Raw genomic sequence first — 18886 nt, 5'->3', positions numbered from 1 at the left:
ATGGTTATTTCTATTGTTCCTATGTGAGCTTGCGTTGTTGCCTATGACACGAGAAATTTAAGAAAAACTTTTTGAAATTAGAAAGGCGACGAGAAACTAACAACTTTGGTCTCATTTTCGAGACTAGAAATTTCTCGAGTCTCGTGAGTACACTATTTCACGTAAGTGTTAAAATCTCAAACACTGTTTTAGTGTCACATGATTCATACTGTAAAAAACTATAAGTTGATGAAGTCATTGTACGAACAGAATGAACAGCATTTATCAATGTTTAAAGATACGCAAAACATTACACAATATCTCCTATTGTAAGTAAGGTTTAAATGGTTTTTCACACCATTCATGGATCTATCGTGACACTGAAAGATTCTAATAACTTCGAGATGAAATTAATAGAAAAATCAGGGCATTCATTTTGTACATAAATTTATAAAATGAGACGAGACAAAATGTCTTATTTCTCGTCTCGTCTCAACTTGTCTCGTGGACAATACTAGTCTAAAGTTACTCCAAATTATTTTAAATGCGCAAGTACTATCATTAAAATCCTTGTTCTTAGTTACAAGTCTAATGCTCCTCAACTGACTGACTTCTGCTTCCTTAAAGCAGCAAAAATCATTCTCAATAGGTATGTGTGTAACGTCGAAAGTGAGTGAATTCGCGGGGCGTGAATAGTGACAGGGTATTATATTGCATCTTGTATTGAAGCAGATGGGCTTCTGTTTTTCATTATGTCAGAATCATCTGTCGGTACCTTGAGGAATACACATAACGTCTTTTTCGGGGTCTCCTTTGGAAACATGTCTTTACAAACAGGCAGGGAGTTGATCCGGAACCGTTCTGCCACGGATAGTTTCCTGTTAGCGACAGCCCACACCGTTTCAAGAGTCGAGTTGTGTTGACAGCAGCGAGTGTTCCTCCCAACATCTTTTCATTCGGGAGCAAAACATTCTCTGTCGCTTGGCCGATTTTTCACGCGGTTCAACTTAGATCTCAAATGTTGCTAAATCACCTTACTGAAAGATAAGAATTTTTAGTCGCAACAAGTATTTCAATCTTTACATCTTAAAGTTGAATTCATGTGGTGACCTGTAGAATGTCTGGTTTTTACACGGGAAGAAATGATTTATGAACATATTTGAAATCTATGTATGAGGTCTTCCGGTTAGTAAGAGCGAACTCTTTATTTACACAAACTCTTTCAGTTTTATAGATAATTACTGATGCAAGTTGATTTCACTGGAGTAATGTAAATCCTTAAAGAATTGTCTCTAAGGAGCTCTCTCGGATTGTATGGTTAGTGTTCGCGTCTGTGGCACGGGAGACCTGGTTCGATTCCCGGTAGGAGCTCATGTGTTTTGCATTGCATCCCATGTTGAATTGTAGGTCTGCTTCTCTAATAGCTTTGGTGGTGCTGAAAGGGATCCAACCAATCAATTCTTAACCAACTGACCCTAAATATTTTTTTAGTATGTCAAGACCGAGTGAAAGCACTTTCTCACACCCCAAGCAGAAATATTCGCCTATACTCCGCATCACCCAAATTGGCGTATGGTATCAGCCAATAAACTGCGCTGTTACTAAACTTTCAGGGAGGAATCTAATCATTCATAATTGATTTTGTTCGTATTTGTGGACAATTATGAATGACTAGATTCGTCACTGAAGGTTTGGTAACAGCACATTGCGAGCTTATTGGTTGATGCCACACGCCAATTCGCGTGACGTGGAGCATAACTCATGCATAATCGTTGGGCAAAACCTTAATGAATAAACAATAAAATCGAAAATTGGGATATTATAGAAATTGATCCTTTTCTTCCTTAGCAGTGGAATTTTCGACAATGTTGAAACACGTGCTCACTTATTTTTAACGAAGAGTTTTATCTCCCGAATTTCATCCCCTTAACTTGAAAGGCTCTCTATTATTCAAAACAAAAAGCCTCTTCTTCCCCTTTAAGATACGTATTTCAGTCAAAGTAAAATGATAAAAGCCCAGTTCAACCCACGTGATAATAATGTTTCTGAACGTTACCATCCTTAACTATGTTCAATGTCAACTAACCTCATTTCCTAATTATTAAAAAAAAAAAAATATTTCAAACTATTCAGTCGTTTGGTTGTGAAAGAATGTCGATTTCATTTTAAAGGAGTTTGTTTACCAGAACTCCTTTATACAAGATGCTTTAAAAGCGAATTTACGAAATCGTAAATTGACCAATTTAACCAGACTACTTACAGAGCTGATTTTGGTAGTGCATATTATGGAATAGCACACCACAAGCCCTAACAACAGTTGTAACAAGATAATGTTGCTGTGTGTCTGACGATAGAGAAATTGAATTAAAGCTTTGTCAACCGTCCTACGAAATCAATCTGACGTGCTTCTAACGAGGTAGGAGTTTCATGTGCGACTGTCTGGCGGGTGTTAAGAAAACGTTTGCATCTCAAACCATACAGAGCAAGAATTTACGCCGCAGGGGAAGGAGTTATGTCTGTCGTGCTACAGATTTGGTAGGAAATCAACTGCAAAATCACCAATGGAAGTTACGTTGAACCTAATTAATTATAAAGTAAGAAAAACTTGAACTATGGGGGCCGCTGTGGCTCAGTGGTAGAGGGTTCACATCCGGTACATGGACTTCCTGGTTTGGGAGCCGCTCTGGCTCAGTGGTAGAGGGTTCACGTCCGGTACATGGGCTTCCTGGTTTGATCCCAGCTCGCGCCAAGTCAGTTTTGTGGTGGACAAATATCATGTGTGTGGGTTTCCTCAGGGTTCTCCCGTTTCCTCTCACTTTCTTCATTCCACCATTTCATTCATTTCTCATTATCACCGTCTCCTTTAGAGTTATAAAGGAGACAACAACAACGTTATAAAGCCTTTTTAAAAACACTCTGCATATTTTTTTCGTCTGATTGTGTGTCCAGTCGTCCGGAAGGTCAAAAACTGAAGAACAACTTGATGTATCACCATCAATTTTGACCACGATATAAAGGAGTCAAAAGTTAGGAATCGAGTTCGTTAATGGAGTTGACACTTAAACCGGAAGTGGTAGAGGTCAAGTATTTCCGGTTTTAACATTGATCACTATAAAGCATGAACGGTAATAGATAAAGCGAAAAGCAGCTTCCTGTAATCAACTAAGCGTCCCACGATCCATCTAATCTCTAATCTCTCGATTAAAACCGAAAATGGTAGAAATCTACTACCACTTCCGGTTTCAATATTGGTTAAGAGAATATACGTCATAAAACCAAACTACTTCACGTGGTGTACCGTAGACGTGACACTGCTATTTATTATATCTATATATCTACATCTATCCATCCATTTATCTATCTATCTATCTAAAATCGTATTAAGGCTTCATAGAGTATACAGTTCGCAGATGATATGGTTATGTGCGAAATATCCAGAGAAGGTTACAGAAAAAACTGGAAGAATGAAAAAGGATGTTGGAGGAGAAGCCATGAGGATAAATAGAACAAAGACAGAACATATGGCACTCAAGAAATAAGACGGAAGCTTTATTAGTCGACAAAGAGAGGTTTCTACCTACCTCGAAATTTAATGAACAAACTCCATGGCTCTGGATAAGTAGAGTAACAAATAAAACACAGTTTTGACCAGAGCAGAATGAAATATATTAAAAACTATGCTTACAATGTGTTACAGTTTCAAGGACCTAACGTCCTCTTCATCAGACACAAACACTCTGTCTGATGTCTGTTTGTGTCTCATGAAGAGGACGTTAGGTCCTTGAAACTGTAACACATTGTAAGCATAGTTTTTAATATATTTCATTCTGCTCTGGTCAGAACTGTGTTTTATTTGTTACTCGAAATTTAAGTATCTCGCATCGTATTACGACCAAGATGGGAAATGCATAGAGAAGTCTAACACAGAATACAATCTGGTTGGTTGAACTGAAGAAAGATGAGCGGGGTGGTATATGATAATAAAGTAAATTGTAGGTTGAAATGCCATATACATAAAAGGTCTACTAAATGATGTGCAGTACTAAAATCTGGGCAGTGAAAAGGACCCAGGAAAAGAAGGTGGAGATGGGAATAAGAATGTCAAGATAGACGTGTGGTGTGTCGAGAAAGGATAAAATAAGAAACGATTATATAAGAGGCAATGTTAAGAAAGGGACCTTGAGTGAAAAATTTCAAGAATCGACGCAAAGATGATTTGGATATGTACAAGGAAGAAGACGACTACCGTATGTGAGAAAGAGTTGGAAAGCCAGAGGAAGAAAGAAAGGAAGACTAAGATGAGATGGAAGGACAAGATAGATGATGATTTGAGGGAGAAATGATGAAAAATACAGGACACCGAGAAGAAAGAGGAAGAAAATAATTAAAGGCGAGAACGCTGACCCCATAAAAACATGGAAATAACGGATACAAAAAGTTCTGTTATTGAGTCTAGACTTAGCTATACTTTATTTTAATAAAGCTTCCACAGATTATCAATGAATGAGAAATGTATTTGTCAACAAGACTATTTCTCTATAATTAACATGAAATGTGATTGCTTCATTGTAATTAATCATTTGAATCAACTGATTAGAAATAGAATGATTTTGGTTACTTCTGTTGTTGGTAATCATTAGATGATGGTACTCCTCCATCGTGTATTGATCGGAACCATCTGGAAAGAAAAAAGAGGAAGCAATAATACAATAATAACATGGCAAAACTTATTATTAATTAACATTGAATATTACAGAAAAAAATACTTCAACATACAGTAGATGCAAGATTATCCGAGTCCCAATGTACCGAGCTTCTGAATTAACCGAGGGAGTTTAAAAAGAAAGAAAGAAAAAAAAAAAGATTACAGTTGTTAAGGAGATGACACGCATACTAGCTGGTGCCGAACTGATAAATCTTTGGGCTCAGCCGTTTGTCACCATGTATCGCTATAACATCAGTGCATCAAAGAGAGACCAAAAGATGTCCCAGAAAACGATCACTGACTTTTTTGTTAATGTTTCGTATAGTACTGTACATATGTATTTTTTTTAAAGTAAGTTTCAGTGTACTGTAATAAATAATTTCTACATTTTAATAGATATGATGTCACTCATAGTACGTACTGTTGTGCCTAATAACAGTTGATATTAATATTATCCGGGTTTTTGCATATCCAAGGTAGACTTGGCAACATTACCTCGGATAATTGTGAGTCTATATAGTACCAAATTACTAGTTATGTTTCATTATATAAAGTTACCATAAAGGCACTGTTTACATATTGAAGAATAATTATAAACAGGGAAGAATTAAAGAAATATAGATAAGAAAAAGATTTAACTATTAAGAGTTATAAATAAAGATCGGGGGCACGATGGCTCAGCAGTGGAGTGTTCACTTCTAGTGTGTGGGCTCGCTGGTTCGATCCCTGCTCGCGCTACGTGGGCTTTGTAGTGGACAAATAAACACCGTGTTTGTGGGTTTTTCTAGGGATTCTCCCATTTTCTTCCATTTTCTTCATTCCACTATTACATTAATTTCTCATCATCACCGTCTCCTTTAGCCTGGCCGGCAAATTCGTGGGACGTAAAATAGTGGGACGTAATAATTTCGTTTCATAAATAAAGACGGAATGTTAGGCACTAAAAAACGCAAAATAGGCACTTAAAATTCAAAATATAGGAAGTAAAATACGCACTAAAATCTAACTCGAAGTAATGAAGAGAAAATTTAGGTAGTGTTTTTTTCTTACATAAAACAATGTAATATACAGCATTTTATTCCGATATTGAATTGAAATGTTACCAGGAGGCTAAACAAGCATGGCAAAAGCCACAAATGCGTTTGATGCAAAAAGGGCGTAAACTCACTTACGCCCTTATTACATCGAATTCCTCAATTGAAATGAAACCAAGAACAGTATTCAAACAGTCCAGAAACATTCCAGAAACATTCCAGAATGTAGTTCGAAGAGAACGTTTTTTTTTTTTAAGTTTAAATTCTATGCATTTCGATGTTTTTCTAGTGGATAAATTATTTGCACTATATCATCACTTCGTACTATAACCCGAAGTTGTATAGCACTTTACATATAGTACTCCGAAAAAAAAATTGATGGCTCTCAAATATACATTTTAGTATTTCGCCACAAGGAATCATTAGCTACGGTTCAACATGGTAATGAGGTATTTTTTTCAAGTTGTCAATTGGTAAATTACTTATTTAATCATACAACACATATAAAAAAATCTAAAACGATCTTCCTTTTTCTCAGAAGTAAGCAGGGTATATCTAGAGTACGAAAGAATGTGTGGATCAAACTCAATGTTACATTTATGCAATTGTCCATAATTTATCTAGGTCCGATTAAAATCCCATTTGCTCACATTTCTCGAGGCAGCATTCTTTCTATGTATAGGGATATACCCTCTGCTTGACCTAAAAAAAAAAAGGAAAGAATAGATAGCAATTTGTGGCAATAGACAATATAGAACGAAATAGCAAAACCAAATTTATCTAAAAATGAAGTGGAGATTCTCGAAACGAAGTTAAGTGGTTTAAATCATATCATTAAAAGTCATAAGCATTTTGCTTAAAATCTGGTATTTAGTTATACAATTCCAAACTTTTAACTTTTTAAATTTTAAATTTTTAAATTTTCAACTTAACCCATTGGAATCAGACTTAAACGCCTTACTGTAAGAACATGATAGGATATTTAGAAGACTATTTCATGAGCCACGTATTTCTTCTACATTTGAAAGTGAGTTCAACAGATACCTTGTAGGAAAAGCACGACCATTTATATTGACAAGATACACTTCCCGAATTGTGGTCATCATATAAATTAAACGTTTAAATATTTTGCAGCAACCTCAGCTCATCAGATGACTCCAATAACTAACTTTATGGCCTGTGGAATCCGGAGATTTCTATACTGTGCTCACAAAATCTCTCCATTGCCTTCTATCCTTAGCCAACTGGATCCAGTTTGTAGTTTGTATCCCTTTGTCTGCGAAATCCATATTAATATTGTCCTCCCATCTGCTCCTAGGTCTTTCTAATGGTAGTTTTCCGGTTGGATTTCCAGTTAAAACTTTGAAAGCGTTCCTACTTTCTTCCATTCTGGCTACATGACCTGTCCACTTGTTCCTCCTAATAGATTCGATGACCCTAAGAATGTTTGGTAAACCGTATAAATTATGTAGTTCCTCGTTATGAATTTTCCGCCACTCCCCATTCCCGTTCCTCTTCTGTCTGAATATTCGTCTCAGGATCTTGTTCTCAAACAGTTTCAGTCTACGTTCTTCTCTCAGAATAAGCGATCATGTTTCGCAACCATGCAGAACAACAGGCATGATTATCGTTTTATGTATTTTAAGCTTCAAATTCCTCGACAGAATTCACGACGACAAAAGATTTTGAACTGAATAATAACACGAATTCCCTGCTTTTAGTCGACATTCAATTTCCTCGTGAATATGGTTTTGGTCTGTTGGTATTTATCATAGACATTTGAAAGTATCCACTTTATCGAAAGCATTATTTCATATTTTAATGCATCCATAATTTGCAGTACTACGACCCCAACGAACTTTTATATACCGTATTTAGTTTTCTGAGTATAACTTCTAAAATTATTTCCCTGCAAGCGTTATAAGACCTCTGCATTTCTTTCTCGTTTCCTCCTATCATCCCCTATTAAATTTACATCATCAGCATATGCTATAACCTGGTGAATAATATTCAGCTCTAGGCACTGATTGCTTTCTTTGATTTTTCTTATACTGTACTCCAGGAGAAAGTTGAATAATAATGATGGCAACACATCTTCTGGTTTTCGGCCATTCTTGTCGTGAAAGCTCATGGACAAGAATTTTCCTACCCGGACTTTACTTTGGGAAATTTAAACGTATCTTAGCTACTCTAACTATGATTCCAGTAGGTTAAGAAATGCAAATGAGTTTCGATTGTAAATACGTACGTTACTGAGAGTGTGTTTGATACTGTAGATGACCGTTTGATGGTACTGATGTTGAGTTTGTCTCCGAAACCGATGGTATAAACTCGTTGAGCATGAGGTATACGAAGATGACGCCAACTTTTCAGCAGAGCTATCTTCACTTCGTTATTGGCAAAGTACAAATCAGCACGATACCACGTTACGCAACCCATGAGATTCTGATAGGATTCCAGAATCGGTGGCAGGAGATGAGGTGCTACCAAATGACGTTGCTGTATAATCTATAACAAGAAAGCAACAACATTACTGTTCAAAATACGTTAAGAAAATGTGATAATGATATACCAACTGTATGTATATGTAATGGAGTTGAGTTTCACTGCAAATAAACTAGTTTTCATGAAGCTCTTAACTTTGTGTAAATAATTCGACGAAAGAAGACTTTCATGGACGGACGCTTGTACGTTGAATAATTAATTGTTTATTAATATAAACTTTTAGCCTCCTCAGGTATACGCCACGTCGAGGATTGAACTATTTTTGTGATTACTAATCTCTTGAACCACTCGACCGATCTCGATCAAATTTTCAACATAGATAAGGTTTGGGCCTGAGAGTGTTTTCATCATTTCATTTTCACTGTAAAACTTAGGGGACGGGAAAAGGGAGAGTTATAAAATAATAAATAAAACTTAATAACTCTTGAACCAAACGACCAATCTCGGTCATTTTTTTTAACATAGGTGATGTTCAAGCATGGAATGTTATCTGTCAGTTTACTTTGAAGGAGCAATGTAGGGGAGGATGAGGAGGGGGAGATGTATAAAAATCAATATGAACAAAAATAAAAGTGATTAAGTTTGTGACTTAATAACTCTTGAACCGATCTCAATCAAAATTTTAACATGTATGAGGTTCGGTCCTGGAAAGCTTTTTACAGTTTATTTATCATTTTCATGGTAGAACGTAGGGGAGGAGGATGTGAGGGATATATAAATATAAGTTAATAACTTTTGAAACACCCGACCGATCTTGATCAAATGTTCAACATAGATAAAGTTGAGGCCAGGAGCGATTTTTATAATTTTGCTTTGATGGTGCAACGTAGGGGAGGGTGAGGAGGGAGATATATGTTAAAAACTAAAATTATAAGTGACTGTCATTGTGACTTCAACACTATTGATCCAGCGGATCGATCTCAATCAAATTTTCAACATAGATGAGGTTCGAACTTGTGGTGGTTTCTATCAAATCACTTTGACGGTAGAACTTAGGGTAGGAGGTAGGGATGGAAAATGTACAAAAATAAATAAAATTTAATAACTCTTGAACAACCCGACTGAACTCGATCTCATTTTCACATAGTTGAGGATCGGACCTGAAATGGTTTCTGTCATATCACTTTGACGGTGCAGTTAAGGGGAGGGGAGGGGAAAGATATTTTAAAATGATCGAAAATGACAGATATTAAAATGAAATCTATAGTTTTGGGGGTCGTTGAGCTAAGCTGTGACACTTTCGATGCTGTTTAAATTCAAATTTAGCCTCGTAGCTTAGCGGAGGGAAGGGAAGAGATATAAAAATGATCGAAAATGACGAATATTAGTGTCGAATCCATAGGTTTCGAGGTCGCTGAGTTGAATACTGACCTTCCGATACCGTTTACGACCAAATTCAGCCTCGTAACTTGGGGAAGAGGGAGATACATAATAATGATAAACAATGATCAATATTAGTGTCGAATCCATAGTTTTCGGCGTCGCTAAGATGAACAGTGATACTTCCTGTCCCGTTTAAATGCAAATTCAGCACCGCAACTTGGGGGAGGAAGGAGATATATAAAAAATATCGAAAATGACTATTATTAATGCCGAACTCATGGTTATCGAGGACATTGGGGTGAACAATGACACTTCCGATGCCGTGCCTCGCAACATGGGGGAGGACAAGATATATAAGGTTATTGAAAATGACCGATATTAGTGCCGATTCCATAGTTTTTGGTGTCTTTGAGACGAACAGTGACACTTCTGATGCCGTTTAAATCCAAATTCAGCCCCACAACTTGGGCAGAAAGAGGGGAGAGAAATATAAAAATAATCGAAAATGATCGATATCAGAGGACGCTGTACTAATAGTAAAAAGTGACTGACTAACGAAATAGATTATTTTGTTTAAGTGAGTAATTGATGCTAGTAATTCATATTCACAAGTGAGACTTCAAGTAACTTGGAGTTTGATGCCATTATTTTGTATTTCTAACACAGGTCGAAACGATTCATATAAATTGAGTTTATACAAGACATAGACAGTTGAGCCATTTTCAGTTTTCGCTCAAATTATTCTAAAATATTTAGAGGTTTGATTATAATAATTATTATTTTAATTTTCTCTCTCTTTTTTGGTCAATGTTGCTAAACATCTGATCATCATCATCATAGCTATTCTGCCATTATTGGTAGGCTACTTGCTGTGACTGAGAAGATTCGACGTTCGGTACTCCTCAACTAGTCTCTTCGTCTTGACGTAGCAATTTTTTGTTTTAATACCTTTCTTCAACTACAGTCTCCCTCCCTCTCTTTCCTTCCACAATACCCTCTAGCACGTCACTCATAATACAGTTACTCCTTAGCCAATATCCTAACTAGTTCCTCTTCCTCCTCTTAATAATATCTAAAATTCTTCTTTTTTCCCCCCTACTGCTAATATTTCTAACACCTCATTCGTTTTACGTTTAACACAGCTAATTCTCTCCTTTTTCTCCATGCCCACATTTCGAAAGCCTGCATTAAAAAAAAAATGCTTTTGCCTTATGTCCATGTTTATGCTCCATAGAGTACATATTGGAATCAGTAAAACAAAATCTTAATATTTAATTGCAAGCTTGTTTAATACAAGGATTAGCTAATCGTGGTTGAAAAGAAAAATCTGACGCCTTTAGAGTGTAACAATAATTTTGCAATTCATGGTATTTCAATAATCTGTGCCGTCTTGATTTTGTTTCACGCGTCTCAAGGGTAGCCTCCCCAGTTTGGGAACCAGTGAAGTGTTGGATCTGTTAAAAAATATAAACAGATTACGAAACGTTGTGATTTAGGCATATCTTATAAGTAGTGAAGCGTGGGCACCCATTAAAAAAATAAAGGCCATCACCTATGTTGTACACTATCATCATACTTATACGAAGTTAACCTATATTATATTTAGAAACAAACATTGTATTTCCGTTACTATTCGCGCATTGTAGAGTTTATTATCCCTTATATCCAGAGTAAAATTTACCTATGAAAAGCTTGAGCTTTCTTAAATGCAAGACTTGCAATACTCTTGCATGCAAGACCAAGACCAAGACCAAGACTGGGTGTGCAAGACCAAGACCAAGACCAAGACCAAGGATTCCAGTGCAAGACCAAGATCAAGACTGGATGTGCAAGACCAAGACCAAGACCACCCCGTCTTGGTCTTGGTCTTGCATTTGCTCATCACTAAATTTCAAGACATGGATGATTTTTATGTATATCTTAAAATAGTAAACGCTTATGTTTTCCATAATATCTTGCTCAAGGGAGTTACAACTCCAAGACAATAATTTTCTTAAAATAGTGACTCTGTGTAGTACTGGGCATTGTTGCTGGCGTCGGAGTCGTTGACTGGTACGGGCTGTATCAAAATTGATTCTAACTAATTGGTCCATTAAATTCTCAAATTTCGCGACATATTCTATGGGACTGTACAACATACTAATGTGTCGCGACACACTGGTTGAGAACCACTGGACAACACTAAAAGAAGAAAGTTCCAAATTTTCAAAAACGCTGACGGAGCACTCATTAGCGCTCAATCATATAATAATGCCAATTGAGAGCAAAATGACTATTATTATATGTACTTTACCGGATCGAAGGAAAGGTTTATGGATTGTTCTGTTTTTGTGTACGTAAGCATGGTTAATGAATTTTGCATTGTCTTTACAATGCTGAAAAACTAGTTCTTTTCTCAAACTGATGAAACTTTAAACTTCATTTTCCGCACAAGTGTCACTGAGATTTCGAAGTTTTCTGTATGAATCTCTATCTAAAAGATGAATATGCTTATAGTGAATGGGCTCTGCCCACGGGTCTAATGGCTAGGGCGTATACCTTCGATACACGTAGTCCTAGGTTTGCTTCTCGGTGGGAGAGAACAAAAAAAATTGATTTTTCTATCATTCACTTTCCTTCATTATCCGTCTCCTTTAGCCTAAAGGAAATAACGATGGAACATTCAACTAGAATTTCATTTCATTTCTTATTGCAAATGATGATTTAGCGCTTCTCTAGTTAAGTCTGAAGGTCGCACGATATTTTTAGTATAGTGCTGCATATATCGGCTTCAATTGTTCGAAAAAAAAGAGAGATTGGAATTGATGGTACGATCTTTAGGAATTAACTCGAAGGGAGTTAGTCGTTGTATTTTATCGTTAATCTGGGCAATGTAAATGTGGTGATGGTGGCTCTTATTTGCACTACTCTTAATAATTTAGTGACTCGAATTGGAGATGGATTAAATTACATTAGATTAGATAAGCATGTATCCATACAATTTAAAACTATTTAATTGATGATATCCTTACATTAGATTAGGTAAGCATGTATCCATACAATTTAAAACTATTTAATTGATAATATCCTTACTTTAGATTAGGTAAGCATGTATCCATACAATTTAAAACTATTTTTGATAATATCCTTACATTAGATTAGGTTAGCATGTATCCATACAATTTAAAACTATTTAATTGATGATATCCTTACATTAGATTAGGTAAGCATGTATCCATACAATTTAAAACTATTTAATTGATGATATCCTTACATTAGATTAGGTAAGCATGTATCCATACAATTTAAAACTATTTAATTGATGATATCCTTACATTAGATTAGGTGGGCATATATCCATACAATTTAAAACTATTTAATTGATGATATCCTTACATTAGATTAGGTGGGCATATATCCATACAATTTAAAACTATTTAATTGATGATATCCTTACATTAGATTAGGTAAGCATGTATCCATACAATTTAAAACTATTTTTGATAATATCCTTACATTAGATTAGGTTAGCATGTATCCATACAATTTAAAACTATTTAATTGATGATATCCTTACATTAGATTAGGTAAGCATGTATCCATACAATTTAAAACTATTTTTGATAATATCCTTACATTAGATTAGGTTAGCATGTATCCATACAATTTAAAACTATTTAATTGATGATATCTTTGAAATCTACTCGTATTTAAATAAAACATTTAAAGTAAAATTAAATAAAAGATACAGACCACAGCAATAAACTTTCTTCTTTCCATTTACTGAATTAAATCAATTTATGTTGCAGTTATTACTAAAATGTTTATTTGTCAAATACTGTATTAACTAAATTTTAGTAGGTCATTTCGGAAAACTTCGAAGAAAACTTATTCATGAGCTTAAAACTACTCTTCGTTGACTTTTCACTTGAAATGACATGTGCCTTATTGTAGGGTTGTTATTATTTTTATTTATAAAATATGAGCAAACTCTCCTGAGCATTGTTTTTAAGAAAATTGTCTTAACAACTTATCTCACGAATAAACTACCCCTTGTGGACATTTTCAGGAGAAACGATTCACATTATGGCTTGTTTATGAACAAAATCAGCTGAGGAGTTCTTGAGAAAACCGTCTGGAAACAAGATTTCGATTTCGATTTTTGAATCTGAAGTATCTATCAGCAGAAAGACTGTATGAGAAGTGAACCTGCAGATTAACGCAGGATCCGAACCACATAAACACCTAGGGAACCTTGGATGCCTTTGGGGTGAGAGATCCGGGTTTGATTCCCGGCGGGAGCTCATGTGACAGAAGTGACCCCCTAAAAAAAAACAAACTATCCATTGTGGACACCTTCAGATGAAAATGGTTATGACATATTATAGATTTGTTAGTGAAATATTTATTCATAAAATCTGAACAAAATGGCATCTGAACATAAAATCATTATAGTATTGTTAACGAAATATACACGGTGTTTCAAAACAACACCAACAACGTTTGGAAGGTGATTCCTGACACCAAGATAAGACAAAAAGTATAGACCAACCTTGGTGCACAAATGCTTCCTTTCGAGGTTATAGGATGCCGAAAACACGAAAAAAATGAACTTCAAAGTTCCATAGCTCCAAAACTATGGGACCTACCGTAGTCGGGTCAGGACTTCACTTAGGAACTAATATGTGCGCTATCCAAAAATACATGTTTCAGAATCCTAAGTTACTATCGCAACAATTTCTATAGAGAGAGTTTGGCTACGGGCATATTTATCTGACATACTTATCAACTACTTCTATAAAAATTGTTGGGGAAGTACCGGAGTATTCTGAAACTTGGGTATTTGGATAGGGTACATGGTAGTTCCTAAGTGATGTCTTGACCCGACTAGGGTAGGTCCCATAGTTTTGGAGCTGTGAATCTTTAAAGTTCATTTTTTCATGTTTCCGGCAGCCTATAACTCCGAAAGGAAGCATTTGTGCACGCAAGTTGGTCTATACTTTTTGTCTTATCTTGGTCTCTGGAATCACCTCCCAAACGTTGTCGGTGTTGTCTTGAAACACCCTGTATATTTATGAAGTATCAACAAAATCATTAGAGATTTTTTTTTTTTTTTGTTTTTAGAAAGTCGTTCGAGAAAATCTAACCACAAAAAGTAAACAACCACTTTTGGAATTTTTCAGGTGAAATGGCTTACGTCACAGTACAGGATAATTGATGAAATATTTATTTATGAAATACGAACAAAATTGTCTTATTTGTTTGTTAAAAACTCATTAAAAAAACACCCTAGGAGTAAAATAACAGTTGTGGGTTTTTCTTAAAGGAGAAATTACTTATAACGTATGTCTTCTAACAAAATTTTGTTTATAAAATATGAACGAAACTACCTGAACCATTTTTCTAGACAGTTCTCCAACAAATTTATCCCATTTGAATACTTAATAGAAAAATGACTTGCAGTGTATTAAGGGTCTTCACTACAGCGAAATTAAACTACCGCTACGTAATTTTAGAGTTTTTCTGTAATATCTTCAAAACAAATAAAAATATTTGAAAAGCAGAAACGTAGTAAACTAGACAATACGTTTTTGCATGCGATACCTTTACCACAATTCACCTACCTGTTTTTGGTATGCCACTATTTACAGAACCCGCAAAAAATGCTAAATCTATTTACAGTTGCAAATCGAAAGCAGATAGATGAGTTGTGATAATGGTATCACATGAAAAATCAAATTGTCTAGTTCACTACGTTTCTGCTTTTCGAATATTTTTATTTGTTTTGAAGATATTATAGAAAAACTCTAAAATTAGCTGTAGTTTAATTTCGCTATAATGAAGACCTTACAAGTTAATGGTATATTGATTCTGAAAATTCTAGAGCTCTTGTAGAGGAAATAAATTTTGGTTTTCAACCTCCAGTAAATTATCCATATTTCCAGGAGTAGGGGATGAAGAGAGCTGAAGCTATTCCCCTACCAATCCAGCAAACATACTCTCTCAAAGAATTAGGGTAAAGACAACGTTGTGAAGGGGAATGAAAGGTGCACTAGACCAGTGGTGCCCAACCCCCTCATGTCCATGACGCACCTCCCTCAATTGTCTGTCCGTAGGTGTTCTTCCATGAAAAAAAAATCTTTTCGATTAATTTTTACACCCCCTCAAACATATTTATATAGATATTAAACCCTCCCAAATATTTCAATGACGCAGTTTGCGTCATAGTCTCCCTTTGTGGGCACTCCTGCACCAGATCACCACCATGGATGCTCGTTGACAAAGACACATGTTTCCAAAATAAATAACAATAACAACTGGAAAGCCCAAAAATAATTAGAATAAGCCAAAACACAACCCTTATGAACGAAAAATAAGTACAAAGAGAATGATGCGAATCTACAAAAGATCTTTCTTTATGTATATTTACCTTTTCTGTAGCTTTTAAGTGAAAAATAAAAGTAATATTGGGCTCACTAACAAGTCAGAACGGAATGTCGCATATCCATCTCAAGCAGAGGAAGATGCTCACTGATTATCTTCTGTTAGACTCTCACCAACATCCCACAAGTCCTAAAGAGGTATTCAAAACTCAGAGGACAGGCAAATGAACGATTGTTTAATGGTTGACTTGTAATACCTCTTCAGCCCCAGTCCTTTGCCAATGATGACAATCCACTTTATAAAATTCTTAAAGAACTGTTACTTCTTTAAACAAATAATTTTAGTTACTATTTAAGTGGTCAGCTTAGAGAAGTTTCACCGTTCCTTTGAACCCTTAATAAGCGATATGAATCTATTGTAGCATCACAGAATAATCATTGTATACCAGCACGTAAATCTCTTTAAGCGAGTTCTCTTTTATACTTGATTTTCTACCTTATTAAAAGCAACGACTACTTTTATGTTTTAGATAAGTACTCCTAAGAGTTGTTACTATTTATTATGTTACCCTTTCTACTAGATTTCTTAGATCCGGAAGATCATTCACGGTGACCAAAAGGTTCATCGCAGATATAATTGTAGCATGCATACGATACACAGCAGCAGCACTTACTTCCTGTACACGGGCATCAAGGAAGCTTCCCTGCAACATAAAAAACAGAGTGAGGTATGTACTAGTAGATTTTGAAATGCTCGTTTGTTAATGATATATATATATATATATATATATATATATATATATATATATATATATATATATATATTACATATTCTGAAACTTAAGTGTTCATGGGTGTAGATAACGTTTGTATGGTCACCTCAGCTTTACCCTTATTTAATTCAACTGGAACTATCCATATTCATACATTGTCAAAAATTTACCCAAATTTGTGAGCAAAATATAAAATAGTACGTTAATCATCGAAATTCATTTTTGTGGCCTTCAAAATATGCCCCATTTGAAGCCATACACATATGTTAACAATTAACTACTTTTTGTGGTCTCTTCCATAGTAATTTTTAGCTCCTGTAGAGAATTTCGTTTGATGGAGTCAATTGAGTCAAAACACTTTCCGGGAAGTTGTAATTTGAGTTTTGGAAACAGAAGAAAAAGACAACTAAAAAGAGTAATGTCAGGTGAATACGGAGCTTGATAAAGAACAATCGTTCAATATTTTGCCAAAAAAGTTGATCACAATAATCTCCGTACGTGATGGTGCTTTATCATGGTCTAAAGTTCGAGATGTTTGACAGATATTTTCACGTAAACAACTTCATGACACTCAAGTAAAACTCTTTGTTGACTTTGTTTGTCCCTTTTTTGGAAAGAATCCTGAATGCACAACACCATGTTAATGTTGCATGGCATGTTTACTATGTACAACATTTTCATTAATTGTGAAATGATCTAACCTTATTAAACATTATGAAATTATTATTTATATATTGTTCTAAGCTCCCAAAGAGTGCCTTATAGCGTTTGCCATCAACTCCGATGATGATACTAAATTTTTAGGCCGTCACTGCGATGGCCACAGTATTGAAAGATTGAAGTATTATCACTAGTTTTTTAACAACAGCAGAAGAATTGTGAAAACTTTTCATGGAAAACTTTGATTTGTTTCAACACTATTTTCTCCTGATTTGACTAGACTTTGACAAGTGCATAAATATTAAATGTTCTTACTGAAACTTTAAATTTAAATAAATTCTCTCTATTTTCACAACCATTTTAAATAGTAGTGTAACAATCCTAAAATTTTACAGTTGTCCGAAACATGTTCACAGATATTCTTCTAAGTCTCAAGTAATTCTTATTTTACGTTGTCTTGTTTGAGTGTCTTGTCGGAAGTATGATTAAAGCAGATTTAGTTTGCGTATATATTCAGAGACAAAAGTATGGGAAGATATTTAGAATACGACGTATACACTAATTACGGGACTATTACATACGCAATTAGCATTCTTATGATATAATTCTTTTTGATGTTTTATAGCGTCAAGAAACCATGTCAGGTGCCGTGTTAACCCATGGTAGAATTCTCACCTCTGTCGCATGGGGTCCCAGCTGGCCCCAACTGGGTTTTTTGGTAGTCAAACACCGTGTGCGTGAGTTTCCTCGGTGTTCTCTCGCTTCATCCCATTTTCACCATCCCATCATTATAATTCCTCTGGTCATCACCTTCCTTAATCTCAGTGCATAATTGTGGGTCGTAAAAATAAAAAAAAAAAAAAAAAAAAAAAAATGAATAAAATAGGAAAACAGAAGAACGAAAGAAAATGAAAGGATGTCCTTCGTAGAGGTTAGGTTTTCATCAGCCAGATTAAAATACAGTGAAACCTGTCTTTAGCGGAATCGAACGGGACTCGCAGAAATTTCCGTTAAAGTCAGGTTTCCGCTTAATGGAGGTAGACGTTGTCCTTTTTTTAAATATATGCTTATAACGGACATACTGGGAAAATATTGTACGTACGTTGTACGTACATTTTTCAATTACAATGTTTCTTTCTTCTACGAATTAATACACAAAAAGTTTAAAATTAATACAAAATATGCTATGGACACACTTTCTTTATTTTTTCAGTTGCCAAGCAGAGTTTTCTGTATACATTGCTGCTAAGCTGTTCTACTTTCCGTACACACTTTAGCCTGAGAAACTACACTTAGTAAATCAGAGTAATTTTTCCGTAAGGCAAATTGTTGCAGTTCCTTTAAACTTCTGAGATCATCTTGATACGTCTTTATTCTACACTCTTTTTCGAACTCGGTACCGTATTCCTCTTCTTCTTCCGACTTCCCGTTTCATTCTTGATTAAGGTGAGGGGACTACGGACAAATTGTGGGGGTGAATATGGGTAGTGCTTGGGAAAGGTCAACAATGACCAGAAAAATTTAACAAAAGAACGAAGAATTTAT

General features: G+C 35.2%; 1 protein-coding gene across 2 annotated transcripts in view; it reads right to left on the bottom strand.

Moving 5' to 3' along the window:
- Positions 1-4449: 4449 nt before the first annotated feature.
- Positions 4450-18886, bottom strand: part of LOC145672774 (uncharacterized) — a 112051-nt gene continuing 97614 nt past the window's right edge. For both annotated transcript variants that reach the window (XM_081741940.1, XM_081741941.1), the window contains exons 12-14: positions 16478-16612; positions 7967-8226; positions 4450-4657 (exon numbers count right to left, since the gene is read on the bottom strand). In XM_081741940.1, the coding sequence (XP_081598066.1) occupies positions 4594-4657; positions 7967-8226; positions 16478-16612 (459 nt within the window). In that variant the 3' untranslated portion in view covers positions 4450-4593. The remainder of the gene's footprint in view (positions 4658-7966; positions 8227-16477; positions 16613-18886) is intronic.

Source organism: Thermobia domestica, chromosome 16, assembly GCF_964235325.1.
Source record: "Thermobia domestica chromosome 16, izTheDome1.hap1.1, whole genome shotgun sequence".
In the NCBI taxonomy this organism is placed as follows: domain Eukaryota; kingdom Metazoa; phylum Arthropoda; class Insecta; order Zygentoma; family Lepismatidae; genus Thermobia; species Thermobia domestica.
The sequence above is the reverse complement of the archived record's forward strand: the minus strand, read 5'-3'. Positions and strand labels throughout refer to the sequence as shown.